This window comes from Phalacrocorax carbo, chromosome 3, assembly GCF_963921805.1.
Source record: "Phalacrocorax carbo chromosome 3, bPhaCar2.1, whole genome shotgun sequence".
In the NCBI taxonomy this organism is placed as follows: domain Eukaryota; kingdom Metazoa; phylum Chordata; class Aves; order Suliformes; family Phalacrocoracidae; genus Phalacrocorax; species Phalacrocorax carbo.
This window is the reverse complement of record NC_087515.1, coordinates 60,082,569-60,102,856: the sequence shown is the minus strand read 5'-3', so window position 1 is coordinate 60,102,856 and position 20,288 is coordinate 60,082,569. Positions and strand designations below refer to the sequence as shown.

The window sequence follows — 20,288 nt, the reverse complement described above, 5'->3', positions numbered from 1 at the left end:
ATAAATTTTTCTTTTGCTATGTCCTCCCCCTCCCTTTTTTTTTTTTTTAAGAATACGCTGTAGGTAATAATCTTCAAAATTACCTTACTGACTTAACATATATTTCCCATTCTCACTTCACATCCCTTCCTTGTTTGAGAGCTATTCCACTATCTTTCTTCCATATTTCACAAGGTATCCCACAAACTCATTTCGCTCTGCTTTACAATGATCCATCTATTTCCTTCAGCGTGATCAGATGAAAATACTCCCTTCACTTAACTTATGAACAATTACAGGTGACTCTGCTTAGCTGAACATTGTAAAGCAATCTAAGTAAAGTTGTTTTTATTGTCAGCATCAGTGCTTTGTAACAGCTTGCTGCTGACTGTTTCTCATTCACGTCCATAGGATTTTTGTTTAGTACCCCAGCAGGTAAAGCATCCTATTTCTCAGTCCAAATAAAAATCATAATGCCAAAGTTAGTTACGCTGGTGCCAGAGTTCTAGCATAGATGGAAAAAATTATAATCTACATTTTTACAGAAGGCTGACTGTGTGTGCTCAATTTATGTGGCTGTGGGTTAAAAGGACAAGAAGTTCAATGCATGCTGCACGTCAAGCCAATTTTTTTGAAATTCAGCATTTAGAAGTGACTATGTTCTCAGTTTCTAAGACTACAAAATAAAAACTGTATTTAGCAGATGGAAAGATAAAGAAAAGAATCAACACACAATGCACTTCCATAACGAGTACATTCCCATTATATAATTCTGTACAATGTTTAGCTTCTTGGGGCATCCAGCAGAGAAATATGCTTAAACTGGCATTCTATTTCATACCTATATCCACGAAATCTTAATGCTGCTCTTTAGTTAGTCATCTGCAATGCTATATAGAAAAGTATGCATTACAGACCATCTTATCTGAAGTCACATTTTGTGATACTTTTAAGGAACAAATAGGGTTGTTTACAAAAGGTAACAGGAAGTTTTAGTTTACCTGGAACTTACTTGTGATGAACCACTTCATGGGACAGTTAACAGGGATAGAAGACACAAAACTAAGAGATACTTATGAAAGCAGTATTTGTTTAGTGTACCTTAAAGACACAGAGCACCAAACAGTGTAAAGCGTAACTGTCTACAAAATATTTACCTGTTGGCCTTGAGGACTCTGCAAAATCTGTGCAACAGCAGCAAGGGTATCTGTATTAGCAATCTGAGATACCCAAGGGTCAGGTAAACTCTGCACCACATTGGCTGGAGTAACTGGAGTCACAGGTGTCCCTAAAAAAGAGAAAATCCAATATGCCGAAATATTTTAACATACAGACCTAGAAATAGTGTTAGAGTAGGAAAAAAAAAACCCAAAAACTGCTGTAAAAAAATTATAAAACAGACATGAATATTCCTGTTTCTACATCAAAGATTTCTGGATTGCAAGAAATCAAAATTATAAAGATACTACAATCTTCCTAGGACATAACCCCAGCCATTAAATACTGGGAAAGCAGTGTATTAACATCAATTTAAACTATTTTTCTAACACACACAGAAATAACATAGACTCACACCAACATTCTGCAAGTATTACTTTGTGTAGAGCGCAGTTCACAGCTGTTTCGGCTGTTGACCTAGGGAAACTACTAACCAAAACACTGACAAATGCAAAATAAATACTTTTCACACAGTAATCCAAACCATTTTGTGGAAACAATACATACCAAACAATAATTGTTTGCAATCCCCTCAGAAACATCTGCTAGTCCAGAACTTACTGGCCTTGCACTTTATCCCCATGAGGAACCTTAAGGATTCTACTAAAAATTTCAACCTGAAGCAGCTGGATTCATGAGGATTGCCCATTTTATATTTTTTTTTCCCCAAGCAGAACATTGAGACTAGATCAGCAATTGGGTAAATAGTTTCATGCCATAATCCAGAACCCTCCAACCCTGAAATATTCCTACTTTTAGCTCAGAAGTAGAGCTATGCTGATGAACACTAAATGTAAGTTACTAGATTACTGTTTTAAAATACAATTTGCATCAGAATTTGAAAAAGCATTGATTTCAACAATTTAATTGAACTAAGGAAAATAAAAAATATTGAGCTAGAAGGTGCAGTAAGTCCCATTCAAGAGTTGTGTCCTAGTTTCAGCTGGGATAGAGTTAAATTCCTTCATAGTAGCTAGCATGGGACTATGTTTTGGAGTTTTGCTGGAAACAGTGGTGATAATGTGGAGATGTTTTAGTTGTTGCTAAGTAGCAGTTACACTGGTCAAGGACTTTTTCAGCTCCCTGTGCTCTGCCGGGTGCACAAGAAGCTGGGAGGGGGCACAGCCGGGACAGCTGACCCCAACTGACCAATGGGGTATTCCATACCATATGACATCATGCTCAGTATATAAAGCTGGGGGAAGGAGAAGGAAGGGCGGGACATTTGGAGTAATGGCGTTTGTCTTCCCAAGTAACCATTACACGTGATGGAGCCCTGATTTCCTGGAGATGGCTGAACACCTGCCTGCCCATGGGAAGTGGTGAATGAATTCCTTGTTTTGCTTTGCTTCCGCGTGCGGCTTTTGCTTTGCCTTTTAAACTGTCTTTATCTCAACCCATGAGTTTCCCCCACTTTTACTCTTCTGATACTCTCCCCTGTCCCACCAGGGGGGAGTAAGCGAGTTCTGCGTGGTGCTTGGTTGCTGACTGGGGCTAAACCACGACAAGCTGGAACTTCTACATGTTTACAGACACCAGTGAAAAATAAGGTGGATTTGTCCACCTCTCTGCTTTTTCAGCATGGGATCAGCAAAAGGTGGGTGACAAAAGAAGACTCATATGTGCCAAAACCCAACCTCTCTATGTAAAATTTCCCATATGTCCCAATCTTGGATGAAAAAACCTCCATAAAATGAAAAAAGTTGAAAAGCCAGTTCCCCACCACCCACCTATGTAAGTAAGGAAAATGCTTTAGAGCTCAAAATTATGAAGTCTGCACGTATAGAAACGTTAGTGTTTGTTAACTTGGAACGTACTCCACAAGCAGTTTTTTGCCCATGTGATTCTCCAGCATGATTTCTGGCCCACATACTTCAGATTTGAAGAAGAGGGAAATATGTCACTGGCCACAGCTTATATCATTAACTTTTTCCCCCTCAAAATCATTGCCTGTCAGCCAGCAAAAGTAAAGGACGACTGTCTGACATGATCCAGCAAACTCAATCCTATGGATAGCAAAGAGATACTGATGTTTCAATTCTCTCAATTGTGGCACAACTAATTAACAGCAATTGCATTAAGTGCTGTGTTGGGTTTTTAACACTGCCAGTGATCTACTGTTTTGACTTCTGAGTGCAAAACTAGGTCTTACTGCACTGTTACTCAATCTAAATATATTTATAACATACAACTGGAGAGTAAACACAGCAGGCTGCCTCTTGGTTTTGCTGTTTCCCTGATCTGGAAGCTGGCTATATTTCTTTCTAGAATTCATTTGATTTGTCTAAAGCAAACCAGTGAGATTTTTCAGCATGCTAACAGCCAACACACCAAAGCTGACACAAGTGTTCTAATTCAAAGTATGACTTTAACCTATTTTTGTTTACCTGGTGTATTGTTGCTCATAGCAGCTGTAGTGCTGGGCAAGACAGGGGTCACAACTGGAGGAGGAATTCCTGCTGCCATATCCAAGAGAGGCTGAATGATTTCACTCTTGAAGACGTTGTTCTTCTGCCACAAATTTAGCACTCTAACGATTTTACTCTAAAATGAAGAAAGGATATCAGGAGACCTGAGCCATGCTTATTTTTCCTGTTATTTTCAATTATGGAATTCTTAACAAGCAATGTCAATCTGTCTAGATTGAAGCACCTTTAGGTTTACCAACAGTAAGAACCATAAGAAAAGTTGTACTGGGTCACACTGAAGATGTCTAATCTATGAACCTGAGGCTGACCTGTATAAGATGCCTAGGCAACAGTAACAACACACCATGCACAGAGTGACAGTTCTCTCAACAGAAAATGAAATATAGTACAATGAAACAAAATGAATGTATCTGCACTTTCGCACCTTTATTCTCGCAAGCCAGAATGGAAGGAAAATAATTTCAAGGAAACATTTTAAAGTATTACCAATAATCAAAGCAAGGAATTATTAGTCTCCTAAACTTTTATATTCAACTAATATGAATGCAACTCTGATCTACCTATGAACCAAAATTACTTATATCCACTGAAAAATGGGCATAAGGCTGCTAAATACTCTTATTAGGAAAATAGCTCAATATTTTGCAAGCTCTCTTGACAAAGTGAAGAATTTAAATTGCAAAATAATTCTCTGTCTATTGAAATTACATAGTAATATTAAAAATGTGGATCACAGGGAAGGAAAAATAATATAAAAATTAAGACCTCATACAACTCCATCAGATGTAACTCATTATTCAGCTTGCAAATACATTTCTATTCCACTGTTTTAATCTGCTCCCAAATCTCCTAACTCCTCTAAAAAGGCAAGAATCCTAAGACAACTACAGGATACATGTACTCCTGTACATGACTGAACTTGTCTTAATCACCTTCCATGGATGCCTTGGGTTTTCAGATCTTTGGCTGAAAAATACAGCTATAGGATGGCATGCCACTATTCAAAGAACAACCTGTCTTTCTCTTCCTGCAGTGTCCTGCCTCACTACTTGACTTAATGGTTCTACTACACAAATTTATGTGGAGATTAAGTCCTTAGCATTTCACAACTTTCTGTAATTTTTTCATTTCTGTAATAAGAAAACTAGCTATTGTAAGATTAGTGACAAGTGTGAAAGAAATGAAACTGCCTGCACCCTCTGCTATTTCCAGCTAAACTATTATAAAGACAGTTTGGTAGCTATCTTGACTACTCTGGTCCAAGGAAACAGCTGAGCTACTGGGGCAAACTGTTCAAGTTAGGCCTTATTCAGCTGTTGGTTGATGCAGTATCAAACAAAAAGTAACTTTTGAGATACTTTGCTGTTCTTTTATTGTTCCTGCAGTCCAAAACACACCAGTTAGCACTGAAGCTACTGCTACCAAGACAGATTATTTATTCCTTGACACTATAAAAACCTGCTCATTCATCAGACAATAGAAGACTGACTACAACTCCCTGTCCTGTGAAATGCCTGCTTAATTTCTTTTCCTCATCAAAATACATTAACCCAAATCCATACAGTGTTCCTGAAAGCCTTTTTGAAATTCTAATTACTCTAATTGGATGTGTCTTCCCTATCCCTACGCTAAGACAAGAAAAATTAAAAGAAACACATATAAATGTGTACGTTGATAATTAGAACCACTCTAGCAAGCCAAGAAGTGAGATCAAAATCTTTATTCTTTATAGATAACTTACTGAAGATTCTTTTAATTAGAAAAAAAAACTATAAGTGGTTTACCTTGTCATCCCCAGGACAACGGTACAAGTTCTGGAAAGTGCTGATGATGTTATTGCTGAATCTTGGAGCAAATACATCCTTTTCTTGCCCAAACTGATGTCGGGACTGTCTTACAATGGAGTCAATGACATACAGACCAGGTACCTTGTATTCTGGTTTGCACTACAAAGAACAATAATTTAAAGTGTGCATATGTGAAAAATACCCAAAAACCATTAATGGCAGACTAAATATTAACAGTTCTCTCTAATTTTTAAATGAGTCAAAGTATTACCAAAATGTTCTCTATTTAACAAATTGCCCTGAAAAACTAAACTCTCTCAAAAATAGCCAATCTTTAATGTTTGAATTATCACATCTATATGTATTCTGCAAATACATAGATCATTTAAAACCAATTTACTACCACTCAAAAAACTTTTTAGACTATAGCTATTAAAAATTAGCACACGAACCACATATCCTTTTTAAATGCACACACCTATTTTAAGAGAACAGCATAAAGCATGGCTAAATTCTTAGTAGTACATTGGGACTAGATGTAGATGTAATTCAAGATATTTTTGTCCTCCTTTATGATCAAAGTCAACATTAAAGTTAACATTTATTTACTTTATTTTACATCATTATAAGCAGAATGTCTTATAAATATGTTCTTGTTTTGGTGGGAGCAGGATATATAGACATCTGTTTGGCTGAGAATACACCAGTGATACTTATTTTAGAACTGTGGAAAACTTGCAAAATTTATAAACAGCATTGTATTTATAAAGCATGTCTGCTAACTACAATACTAATTACTTTGGTAATTTTACTTGCTTAACAATTAAAGCTGTATTTTTTGCCTTTTAATTGCAAAGTAGTTGCACCAGACTAGTGCAACAAATTTTAAGACAGAATGAAAAGTGATACAAAACTATAATGAGGTCATCACTGGAACACACTATGACATGGATTCATTTCATGAGTATTGGTTGTACACACTTATCACAGAAGGTACTATGGAAAACATGGGAAAGTCCTCCCATTCCACCTCTGGTGAAGTAGTCTATAAAAATACTATGTAACATACTAAATTCATCATCTCTACTACAGTGCCAAACACACACTTCAGACTACTAATTTTATCATAGCCTAGATACAAACTTCCCGTTTCGTAAAGTGCTGATTTGCTAACATTTGCAACCTCAATAAAGCATTTATTTAGGCTCTAAACATGGTCTGATGTTTTTAAGTATCTCATTCTTTATTTTTAAGAATGTGTGTAGCATCCTTTTAAGAATAAATGTGCATTATTAAAATTATGACATTAAAATCTAATTCCATATAATACACTGTCTTCAGAGAATCACTTCAATGTATTGTAGTTACTCAAATTTTAGCTGAATTATTACCAATAATTCCACATACAGAACAGACAGGTATATGACTTTTCATGATATTGAAGTTAACAAAAACCAGATATATTTAATAAGAAAACTCAGTAAATACGCTAGGTGGAGTATTTAAAAACATGGCACATACAGAAAGCAAGAAAACATTATAATTAATATAATAATACAGATTATAAAAAAGGAAAATACAATAAAATACAAATAAAAACTTAAAGAACAACAGCTGTAGCAGTGAGCCTGTGTATCCTCAATCTGAGATGAGACAAGTTTTTATACAGCAAATGTTCACTTATTTTCCTACGGAGTCTAAGCAATAAGATAATTTGATTACTCAAATAAATCATTCAAGTGTCGCTCTCACCGTGGAATATCCTAACATACATGCAAAGTCGTCATTTGACCCCTAAAGCGATGTTTTGCCAGAGAATAAAACAGTCAACCAATACGACAATAGACCAGTGAGTTAAGTGTCACAAAACAAAGAATGTCACAGACAATTATTTCACCTGAAGTTTCAGTAACCTCATGAGATTAGTTTTGAAGAAAGACAATATTGGAGTAGGAAAGAATCAACAGTAAACTAAAAGAGATGGCACCGACATCACTCTGGACAAGCCTACAGCAGATTTTAATGGAAGATTTGGTAGTTCTGAGCTTTAAGTGATTGTTCCCAGGAAAAACACTCCAATTATCTTCCAAACATACAACTTAAGTCCATAAATATCAAATGGCTAGAAAAGAGCTTTTCATCTGCTTATCTCCAGTTCTACTAAAATAAGAACTTACTATTTGATATTGTTAATAATTTGCATGCTTCACTAAATTGTTTATGACATACTGAGAAAAAAACATATCAAGCTCACCAAAGGGAAACATCTAACCCAGAGTGATCATTAACAAGGTTATCAATACCAACATACATCTGCCTTCTCTAACCAGCAACAAACAGTGCAAAAGTCTCTTAGCAATTAGTACTGAACACCGAACACAAATGTCGGAAGATAACCCATACTCCTAGTAGCTTATGGAAGGGTCATGAACGACCAGTCCAATTCCTGACAAACTACCACTCTCTCATTCAGGGGATGAATCTTCTCTCGTGCCTCTGAACACAGAATTACCAATCACAGCCACTGCAACTACAAAGCAGGATTTGGAACCTGGGCGGTTCAGGATTAATTTTGGGACATGCAACTGTAAAGTGCTACTTACTGATCAGACATGGGTAAGATGTACACCTGCTCTCATCCTCTTACGTCTACCTGTAGAATTAAACAGGGATCAGAGGATATTGATCCCTTTTCTTAGAGGTGGAAAGAAGTCAGAGGCGATGCCCCAAAAGTCAACTACTTGACAAAACACTAGCAGTGATGGTAAAGTATACTGCTGATCTCTACTAGTGCCATGAAACATATATATGACACCTTTTCCACATAGGACTGATGTTCTAGTACTGAAGTAATTCATTCATGAACTGTTCTGAGACAGTTAAAAACATCAGGCTGGAGCTGAACCCTGTTTATTCTGTCCGACCACTGCCAAAAAGCACTGCAGCATACACTGGGCACCAAGGAATAAAAGGTAATGAGGAAGAGAGCTACAGAAACAGGTCAATCTAGACTCCTTCGTAAAATGGACAACAGAAGAAAATTTGCACCCAAAGTTGCAACATGAACAGACTAACTTCTTTAGCTTGTTTGTCAAAATAAAAAGGCGATTTGATCAGAATTTACGCCTATTTACAAATGGAGAAGAAATTCTATACCATAATGATCAACTGTACAATCAAATACAATACAGACAAGGAGGAGACTCACAAATTGCAATCCATGCATTTCCAACTGGAGATAAAATGCAGTTTTACCCAAGAATAATTAACTGTTGCAAGAAAACAAAATACAATAAAATTCATTGTTATTCAGAATCTTTAAATTAATACTGCATCTTCCCAAAAAGTAATTCCAGTCTAGCCATATAAATATTTTTGTTTTAAATTACTAGTGGGAACTGCTGACTGAAATGCTACACCTCATGCTACACAAAAGATGAGGCTGAATGGTCACCTTCCCTTCAGCTTTAAAATCTATGGGAAAACCAGGCAGAAAAGCAAAAGCAACTGTCACTTGCCAAACCACTGTCAGTTCTTTTGCTGTTAGCCATTCACATGGGCTACACTGACAGCCTCTTTTAACATTAAATGAATATATACAGAGTAGTCCTAAGATAGCATCCACAGTCATTCAGCTCAAAGTATATTGTAACTATAAAATGAGGACGAAGTATTTGTCTTTCTGCATCATGGGTTACGATCTGATTACTAGCAGAAACAATGTAACTAAAACCTGAAATAAACTAACGGGTGATAAAAATAATCCATATGTGTACCTAAAACCTGATGGGTCTTCAATACTCTGTAATCCAAAATGAGGACGTTTTTCTCAGTGCTAACACAAAATACCCGTGACTGACTTACCTTTTGAATGAATTTCTCAACACTCTGTACAACGTGCTTGTAGAACTGGAAAATAAAATAATATTTCAATAGGGGAGAAAACTCTGAAGATGCATATACTTGTTCAAGTCATGCAGTATTGGTAGTAAAACCAGAATTAGAAACTTGGTGTGATTAACAAGCAATCTAGTACCCACGGCTGAGTATGCTGTCTTCCTTGCAACATTTAACAGCATATAAAAAAAGCTAATCCTTTTCTTGCCTTCTGAAGGTTTCTACACTGGATTTTTTTTTAAATAACATGCGCTTATTTAGTGAGAGCTAAGAGAATAATATAATTGTTCCTTCAAAATCATATTTTTTCATTGTACACAACTGAAGATGTTAGCCTAATGTTACTAAGCATAGCACTTCTCTACTTCATTTAGTTTCCAAGTGTTCACTTTAATAACCTAAAAACATGAGAAAACCTTATAACATCTATTATATACTTTTTCTTCAAAATTGGTTTTTGGAATCTCACATATCACCACAATAGCTCTACAACATCTCAATAACTGTTCTACACAATTAAATGTTGTTAATGAAATTATAAGAGTGGAAGCAGGATTTCCAAGTTAAATACATGATAAAACATTTTGGTGACATTTAACTGTTTAATTTATAGAATCGTTTACTATCATTTGCTACCTGTTTATGTTCGATACAAGTTTTCAGCATTTCCATTATACTGCAAAACAGAGACTATAATTTACAGAGACTTCTCGTATTTAAGGAAGTCAGTAAATTTTACTCTTCTGTCATCAAATTGCCTTTTCTCCAAATTACACAAAATCCCAACATGGTTTTCATTATCTGAAAATGCACCTGCATTCTCAGCAGAGAAACACAATAGGAAGAGCACAAGTTCCTGGTCTATCCTCTTTTTAACCTCTCCAGCTTTCACTGCATTGCCATTTGTTTCAATGCTTAATGCTAACTGCATACTTCTTTCCTTCATCATTTTTCAGTGCTGTTTTCTGCTGCTCCATTGCTGCTCAGCATCACCATCAAAAATAAAAATCTATGAGCAACACCCATGAAAAAGTATGCTAGGAATTTACAAAAATGAAATAAAACTTATACAAGTGTATTGATCCAAAGGCATACATATCTTTTATTTTCAGGTGGGGCGGGGTGAATTGTAGTTTTATATTTATTCATCTGTTCTCAGGCAATGTCATTGTTTCCTTTTTAAACTGAGGGGGAAAAAAAATCTGTCTTTCAGATCTGATTGAAGAGTCAAGTTGGTATAATTCTTTCTCACATATGACAACCAGCAAATGAAAGTCACACAACAAATTAAGCCTTCTGTTGTGCTCCTGAAAATCCCATCACATTTGATCATAACTTGGAAATTGTACACAGAACAAGGGAGACTGAAAGCTCTACAGCAAGTTTTTTAAAGCTATTCAGTTATTTTGACACAGATGAGAAATGGAAAGGAAGTCAAAAGAAGCTAGCCAATTTCTTACCTTTATAGCCTTGATTGCTGCCTTGGTGATCTGTGTCATTTTAGCTTTAGAAATGGGTGGCTTATAATCATTTAGCGAGTACAACTGCCAAAAAAAAAAAAAAGGGTATCAGAAATATTTTCTGCACTGTTAAGCAGTACAAAAATACATTATTATTCCACAAGAAAATCAGACTTTTGATTTACATCAGATTTTAAATACATATTACACCAGAAAAGGCATCCCCATTTAAGAAAAAAAACAAAACAAAACAAAACAAAAAAAAAACAACAAGGCCCAATAAAATATAAGATCCAAAATGCTTAAAATATAGCAGGTTTTCCTTTGCAATTGTCACTATATACCTAGTTTTCCTAGTACTAAATACAGCAGACACCTGCAGGTGAAGTTACAAAGGAAATATATACAATACATAAATACAGTAGCTCTCATTAACTTTTTTTCTAGGGCCAAAAATTTAATACACTTGACTACCTTTATGGAAGCATAACAAGATGCTTAACTAAACACTTACTATATTCATCATCATATGCCTGCTGAATCAAATGTTTCTCTTTTCCATTAAACAAAAAACCCAGCCCAATGAGAAAGAGCATGTAGCAATTTTGCCACTTAAAACAGCAGCTTGAGAAAAAGTGTAGACTTCCTCCATTCACTGCCTTAACTCAGAGGAATTATAAATCAGAAGTATTACAAATGCTTAAGCAAAAATCCAGCTGGGTTCTAATTTTACCACAGCTTGGTAACTTCATTAATATCTAACCACCAAAACAGCCACAGTACACTAGTAGCAGAGTTTTGCAACAATTTTCTCCCAGGATGCAGTAACAACTCTATTCTTTTTACTTGTATATACATCTCCTAGCAGAAGCAATCCAGCATGACAGATATTCATTGGGAGTCTGCTACACAGTGAGAACTGTACATTAACTAACTTCACAGCTATGACTGATAAGGGGTAACTGGAAACAACTCCATTGTTCACACTGTCAGGACTCCATCATCCAAGGTTATTTACTTGCTGTGAAAACCTCTGATTATTCACAATATATGGCTTTGAACAAAATGCTGCTCTTTTCTCCTTCAACCCTAGGTGTTAACAAACAAGGGACCGTCTAGTATTTGCGGCTTTCATACATAGAAAGACCAGATACAAAGCGCCAAACTAGTTTTAAGGATATTCTTGTCTTAACTGACATTGTACTTTTGTTTACAACACACATGTTTAGAAGCACGTTAGCTCAAAAACTGAGCTCTGATAATGGGAATGACCATCCATAGACATTTATTTCCTTCCTAAAGACAGGAAGGATTGGAGTTTTTCCATAAAACAATAACTGAAACAGAAACAAAGCCAAAGATCCCTCTCCTCTCCTACAGCACACCCTGAGCAATGCAATGTATTGAACTAGATTAATATCCATAAAGATATTAGCACCTTTAACTTCCTAAGATTCATCCAACTTCCAGCAAACCGCTAGCTCAGAAAACATAATTCAGAGTCATTTATGTTTAACAAAGTAAAATGCAACCATGACCAGGATCACACAGTGGAAAGGATTAGACAATCTTAAATATAGGTCATGCTCCCCAAGATGCTTATAATAATTTATCGCTCTGAAGCCAACACATAGGTATTCTTCAGTTGTATTTGAGTTTCCAAGAGACAAGGATTTCCTCTCCCTGCAAACATGAGATGCTGTTCTCCGACCTCTCCTGTCAAAACCAGTTTTAACTAAAACTTTGCATGGCTGTCAAAAGACCAACTGAAAAAAATTGGCTTGTCCAAGCATAAGTGTTGGTCTTCTCAGCTTGAAAGGACTTCCACTAAAACAGTGAAATTATAACCAGTTCACAGCTGGACATCCACTTTTTAAACAACTTACTACTTCTCACTTATGCTAATGTTAATTGCTGTTGCAAAATATTCTGAATTACTTATGTACTTCTTATACAACAAAAAGCAATATGAATGCCTCTAGAATTCAAATACATACGTGTTCTTCACCACCATGGGGGAAAGGGAGAAAAGAGGCAGAATATCAAGAGTTTCCAGTCAGTTTCTTCTCTGTTTTGCACAGATAGTTCCGTGCTCAACTTCCAGTTACTCTTAGGTGATTTGCCAGACTGTGGGTCACTCATGCTGGCTTGCCGGCTTGGCTGGATGATGTGCAACTACAGCTAAAGTACTTCTGGTGCCACTACAGTGCCAGAAACATTTTGCTTAGATTCAGGCAATGCCTTAGCAAAGTCAGCTTGAGTATTCCTAGTCAGCACTCTCAAAGCCCAAAATACTAGTAAAAGGAATTCACAGACATGTGAGCCTAGATTCAAGAAGCCACCTTGCCAATTGGAAAATAGTCCCAGAAGAGACAGGAACAGTAGCTCCTTCACTATGACACACACAGCTATGAGGATGACAAATTGCTGACTCACGCAGATGTGCTGGGACCACACCTCACCAGTCCATCAGCTTACAAAAGATCAGGGAAAAAAGAGGGGATGGGGCGGTTCAAACCATTAAGAAAGCTACAACACAGTGCTGGGAAACATGGCAGCATTGCACACAACTGATTCTGAGCATCAGCTGCGTGCAGTCAGGTATCTTAGTAGCACACATTCAGAATATGCCAGAAACCAACAGGATGATACGGATTGTTGCTAGCATCCCATTACTTGACCCCAGGTAACAGAGTGCCAAGTTTAGCATTAAGTTTAAGTACCAATAATTCAAGCTAGAAAAATGGAAAATGAACCAAAAGAAACAGCAAGATTAAGAACATGCTTCTGTAGAGATAGACTTTTTGGACAATGGATACAGATGTATCCAGGCTTTAACAGCTGTTTAAAGGAAAACACAAATCCCAAATTTAGTACCTGGAAGAAGCCATGCTTTTAATTTCAAAACAAAATGTATTTGTAGGAAAAGTACATTCACTCGGAAAATGTGATTTGAGTCTCACCGCACGGCAGAAGTCTGAAGCATCAGCATTTGTACTAGAGGCAAAGCAAGGGCCCAGTGTGAAATACCTACATGTGTTTTTGCAACATCTAATGCAACACTTTTTGCTTTTGAAAAAATTAAGTTTCACTTCCAAAATTAAGAAATGTGACATTTCTTAAAACTTCTTAACTCAATCTTTTAGTATTAAACAGAATTTAACTACATAAAACAGACATACCCAGCATAGCTTAATCCAAATGAAAGAGGGCCAACCTCCCACCACCCCACACTTTTCTGAATACAGATATCCTAACATGCATAAACATCTTCCTGAATATCTACTGACAGTGCACACATTCTTTGCTCTATCTTCAGCAAATTCACACAGTACATTGATTAACAGTCAACAAGGAATCCCTCTCTACTTAGAATCATAAAGTGGTTTGGGTCAGAAAGGACCTTTAAAGATCACCTAGTTCCAACCCCCCTGCCATGAGCAGGGACATCTTTCACCAGACCAGGTTACTCAAAGCCCCATCTCACCGGGCCTTGAACATTGCCAGGGAAGGGGCATTCACAGCTTCTCTGAGCAACCTGTTCCAGTGCCTCACCACCCTCAGAGTGAACTTCTTCCTTATGTCTAATCTAAATCTACCCCTTTTTAGTTTAACACTGTTACCCCTTGTCCTATCACTACAGGCCTTGGGAGAAGTCTCTCTCAATCTTTCTTATGTGTCCCCTTTAAGTATTGAAAGGCCTCAGTAAGGTCTGCCCAGAGCCTTCTCTTCCGCAGGCTGAGCAACCCCAACTCTCTCAGGCTGTCTTCATAAGACAAGTGCTCCAGCTCTCAGACCATTTTTGTGGCCCTCCTCTAGACAACCATCCAGCCAACTCCTTACCCATCAAATGGTCCATCCATCAAACCTATTTGCTCTGCTGCTAGGCTGGCTAGATAAGCAAGACTTTGTTGCCTCTCTAGTAATGGAAACTTTGGTTTTTTTCATCTAGCATAGATGATTTTTAAGACAATACACGTTTAAAGAAATCAGGTATTCTTCAAATCTAGTTAAAGCAAAATAACTGTAATTTATTCAAGATTATAAAATATGACAAGAGTTTAAAATATACATTATAAATGTTTTTAAAACGTACGCTTATGTTCTGGCTCATTTTTTCCTGTATACCCTTTTGTACAAATGCTTAGCCAAAACAGTTCGCTATAATTATTTCCTGATCATGCTTTTGTAAGGCATTCATGCCCACTGGCAGAAGATAACTGCTTGCCCTCACATGAAAGAAGCCTTTAAGCGAACTGTAAGTGACCATAAGTTCTAACAGGTAACGTACATGTAAAAATACAGCAATCAAGTTTGAGAAACAAACAGGAAAAAACATAAATAGAAGCCCTTTTCAGAAGAAAGAAGGAACAGCAGATTTATTAGAGTGCTCCTCCAGGGCCAGAAGACAATCAGCACATAAAGAAGGGCTCGTAGGAAATAAAGCCCTACAGAAAAATAACTCTCCCCTTCTGTTTTTAGATCTACACACTGAGGAAAAAACTGTGGAAGCATGCCATACCAGAATCCTCCTCAAGTGTGTTAATAAGAACATAAAGAACAAACTCACAATGTGAAAAATAATTAAGTACTAGAACAGAACTCAGGAATGAAATACCTACTAGCTGTGATTTGTGAATTCTCATTTGAAACAGTCGCACTCTTGTAGCTCTAAGAGACAGGACGAGTGTCAGAAATTCATGTCAAGGGCTCAAGTGGAGAATTAGGAAACAAGGGATCAGTTAGGTTCAATGTTTGTACCAGAAAAAATTTTATATATTACTCAAAAGAAAAGAATTAGTGGGCCCACAGATAATTCTATGCAGCTATTGTAAGGAAAAACCAATGAGCACACTGAGAAGTCACCAATATAGTCCACCTGGACTAAAAAGAAGATATTTACCAAAGATCTCTCACAAAAGGCTCTAAAGAAACTAAGCTCTCCTAAATAAGCCTTTGCATGACAAATAACCTGATAAATCACTCCTTAAAGATAGCCAGCAAACAATTTGAATAACAGCCATTTTGTTTATAGTAAAGGGAAGTCCCAACAGAGTCCCACTCATGCTGGGGACTGTGCCTGTGCTGTCACATGTGTTCTGGATAGGACAAAGTCATACTATCAAGACCTGCAGAGGAACATCAGTGACACTAACGAGTAATAAGATGACAGACAAGCATGAGTACACATGAAGTAGCAGACACTGGCTGACTATTGCCATTCCGGAATGGGATATGCTGATACACAAGACATTTCTCAACAGTAAACCAGAAAAATCTCAGTAGTAAATGCAGCAAACAGACTTTTAGAACTACAACTTTCTTTAGGCAACTGTACTAAGCTACAGGGCATTCTCAACCTCTCAATACTTCTGGAACTTCTACCTTCCCCTCTAATCTCCAAGGCTGGCACGAAATCATTAGAAATAATGAAAACTATGGAGACACTTTTAAGTGAAGGACAAAGGTGGCTAGGACTCTTCAGACTGCAAACAGGATTACTAAGGGGATGGCAGATGTCAATACAATCTGAGCAGTGGTGATCAACTGGAAAGGATAGGACTGAGGAGTGCACCAAATGAGATGAGCGGGGAGGTGGTGAGAGCCAGGCTGGTGGATGCGGCATGAGACAGCCAAATGTGGTTTTCCTCAGCCCAGGAGGGCAGCTCTGGTATGCCTCAGAGGGATCTCGCTCCTGAACTGTTGTCACCAATTTGGCTGTGCCTAGATAACACAATGAAACACACCCATTCTTTTAAATAACTGTATAAAATACAGTTAGCTATCTGTATGATAGTATAAAATGCAGCTCTCAGTTTAAAAGGACTTATTCAAATGAAGTTTTAACCTTATCACACCAGGCAGCTGCATTTTTTCCCCACAATAGAAACAGTTCAATTAAGAGGGTCAAAAGTGAAACACTAATCTTCAAGTGGCAAGACAACCAGGAGAAGTTTCAGAGGTTTTGAAGCATGCTAGTCACATTCAAAATACAAACTGGAAGAATAAAGCAAAGGAGCAGACACACAGACCAATACGTAATTTTCAAAAAACATGCTTTACAGCTGAGCTACCATATGATTCTGAATTATGAAGAAAATCTGCCTAATCCCGTTCACTAGACATTTACCTGCTTTTCTGGATAAACATCAGCTCATGCAAAACACTTGCCCAAAAACTGATCAGTATTTCTTTAAGCATCTGATCTCTACTGATAGATATCTGGCCACCACCAAACCCATTTTCTCTAGTTATTTTCGTAAGTTCACAGTTGGAGGGGCTTGCATAGTGAATATATTTGCATCATTTCTGATGTGAAAAAACAGTAAGTACAGAAACTTGCTGTTGAAATCTGAGGCACTGCTGCAGCAAGCACACTGTCTGGAGTCTCTTTTTAAAACATACTCTCAAAAGAACAAATATTTCTCTCCAAACACTTCACATCTATCACCAGCTGATATACATATCAACATCCAATTCAGAAACCACCTCACATGTTGTTGGATCAATTTATTTTTCCCACTCATTTAGTAACTGATTTTGCACCAGAAAATAAAAAAAAGAATATGCTAATCTAAACAAAACCAATATTCATCTCCCAGCTATCCTAATATCTAAGGGAGAGCAACTGTCTCCTGGTATTTCCCTGGAAAAGAGCACTGCCGCAAAGAGCTGCATATTCACCCAAGAGTCACTGACACAAAAGGCTCTCCTGAGCGAAGTCACCACAACACAAATCTGACATTTGGGAGAATGCCGTTTCAGTAAGACCAACTGACTTGAATAAATTGAATAAATCCATTACAAAATTATACACAGCTTTGTCTTGTACCGTCCATTCTTGAACTACAGCACATCAGTCAGAAAACTAAAGGTAAGACATTCCCTCTCTAAAGGTAGATGGCATTATCACACAAAACTGAGTGACAGAAAGAAACTGCATGCCTGATGCTAAAGAAAACAAAATTAATGACTTCCGAAGAACACAAATCTTAAGCAAGAACAAAGACTGAACTTCTACAGGATTTGATGCAGCGGGCAGGGGGATATGGAATGTAACACAGCCAGCCAGAGACAAGTCACGAGGAGTCTAACTGTACTGCTAAGAGAAACCATTTCCAAATTGTTGGCTCAGTTTTTGACAAAACAAGTGTTAAATAATCTAGTTAGAAAGGATGTTAAAATGCAGATTTTCCATACGACCTTCTGGGAATAATTTTATTTTCCTCTGTGAGAAAAAGCACAGCAAACATAAAGAGAATACATTCAAGTTACTGTAAAAAGTGCCGGTGACTCTTCAACCCTGAGCACTTAATGGTAGTATACATTTGATTGCAACGTCAATGAGAATTTAATGTTCTACCATTTTATTCTAAAAAGCTTTGGACAAGACTGAACTGCCTATCTCAAGTATTCTAGATGATCGAACGTGCTCAGCTCCAAAACACACTGCAAACAACACTGCAAACTACAAAATACAAGTGAACATTAATTTTCCCAACCCATTTATAACTGAAGAAAACACCATACCAATTTGCATGTGGGAGAGTTGTTTTGCTGCTTTGCTGTATGATGATTCCATCCAGCCATGCCCTACACACATCACCATTTTGATAATTAGGAGGGGAACCAACGATAAACCTTTCCGAAGTATGCACGTTTGATTAAGCACTGAATATCAATCACAGGAAATCCTTAAAGGGAAGGCTTGAATCTGAATGGCACTTCAGGGACAAAATGAGTCCACAAAGATACACTTATCACCACATCCTAATCTGTCTCAATGAAAGCAATTCCCAGGGCAATGATCTTGCAAAGTTAAGAATCAGATGACAGTCAAATGGCCATGTAAGCACTTAACAGCTTATTAGACAGATAGCACTAAAAGTCTTCAAGATTCTCAAAGTAACAAGTAGTTCCAAGGGTTGATTTTTGTTCTGGTTTTATAAAACTATCTCTAAACCTGTTTTGTTACTGTCTGAATTGCAAAAATAAGTTTTGCTATTTTATAAGTTCTTATCCTACCACAACTGTACAGAAATGCAAGAGAGACATGTCAAACCTGCATCACATTTCCAAAACTATCAATTTCCCGCCACGTCTCTTCAGTAGGATGAATAAGAGCTAACCAGTTCACCTTGAAATCACACCTCAAAAAACTTCCCTATCCAACCGTGCTTCACTCCACCCCGTTGGCCTTGTGTCAGACCAAAACATTCAGTAGCATGACTTACTGCCATAGGAAGGTGAAAAACCCCATGGTGGTAGCTTACACTGTTAACTAAGTCTACTGCTTAACAGGAATGTAGGCTGGAAAATTCTCAGTGGAGAACTTGAGACAGACTCAGGTGTGCTCATGGGATCCTGACTCACGCCCATTCCATGGTGAGAGGAAGACCCTCTCACCATATGAGACATCAAATATGCCAGGTTCCTTTTCCAGTTCCTCCACAATCTCCTGAAATTGCATATACACTCACTCCTGTTCTTATTTACCCTCCACAAACAAAGCCTCAGCACGTCTTGGGACGTTCCCATCAAACGTCACCCAGCCCCAGTCAGCTTGGCCATTTCAAGTGCCAGGAAGAGCAGGAAGTTCGACAACAAGAGACCTGGCAACTGTTTCAAGCTCCCTGCCTAATCAGGCCTCTGGGCTGAGCACCACCAAGGAGCAGCCACTCCCACTTGGACCCCACCAAGAGGGATGGTTGCTGTCAGGACTGCTTTCCTCTGTCCCCTCTCTGGCTTCCTCTTTTTAAATTGTTTTTATTCTTAACACCTTTCTACCTTCTTGTAATAATATATTTTACCTCCTCTTTTTCACTTTTTTTGTTTGTTTGTTGGGGGTTTTGATTTTTTTTTTTCCCTTCTTTTTTCTCCTTACCTCTCCTCCTTTCTTTGAGCTAGGACATGGTAGAAAATGTGTTATTTACTGATGCACACCACCCGGTCAGAGAAAACTAAAGAAACAGCATTCAATAGTTGATGTTTACGGAAGGTAATATACAGTTGCCCTTTTAGTGATACTTCCTCTGCATATTATTTTAGCCACCAGCAACCCACAGATCAGTGATTCCTGAGCCAGCACCAACTGATCTTTTTCATAAAAATCTCGTAATTCCCTCTACACAGGGAATTCAAATTTATTTGGCATGCTAAAGATTTACATGAATTAGAAGATAAACGACCTTTGGCAAAGGTACAGTTTAATGAAAACCTGTGCGAAGAAACTCCTTTTTCTTGATTTGAACCTGTGCTTGTCAGTGACACTGGGTTTACCTGCCTTCTGCGTAGAAAAAAGTGATTTACCTCTGTGTATCACCGGTACTATAGATCCCTATCTCATAATCTTCCAGTCATCTTTGTTCTAGCCCAAAAAGAATATCAATATTTAGTAATTTCCCATACAGACCTGTTCCACATCTTTGACTGCCCTTTCTGGCCTTCTCTGTACATGCAGTTCTGCCAACACGGCCCTGTGAGAGGCAAACTAGACTGCACGTAGTGTAAACTAAAGA

The 20,288-nt window shown here is 37.5% G+C and overlaps 1 protein-coding gene across 4 annotated transcripts in view; it reads right to left on the bottom strand.

Annotated features, from left to right (window-relative positions):
* Positions 1-20,288, bottom strand: part of SCAF8 (SR-related CTD associated factor 8) — a 167,276-nt gene that overhangs the window by 132,991 nt on the left and 13,997 nt on the right. For all 4 annotated transcript variants that reach the window (XM_064447070.1, XM_064447069.1, XM_064447068.1 and 1 more), the window contains exons 2-6: positions 10,771-10,854; positions 9,278-9,322; positions 5,411-5,572; positions 3,585-3,741; positions 1,137-1,267 (exon numbers count right to left, since the gene is read on the bottom strand). In XM_064447070.1, coding sequence (XP_064303140.1) covers positions 1,137-1,267; positions 3,585-3,741; positions 5,411-5,572; positions 9,278-9,322; positions 10,771-10,854 — 579 coding nt within the window. The remainder of the gene's footprint in view (positions 1-1,136; positions 1,268-3,584; positions 3,742-5,410; positions 5,573-9,277; positions 9,323-10,770; positions 10,855-20,288) is intronic.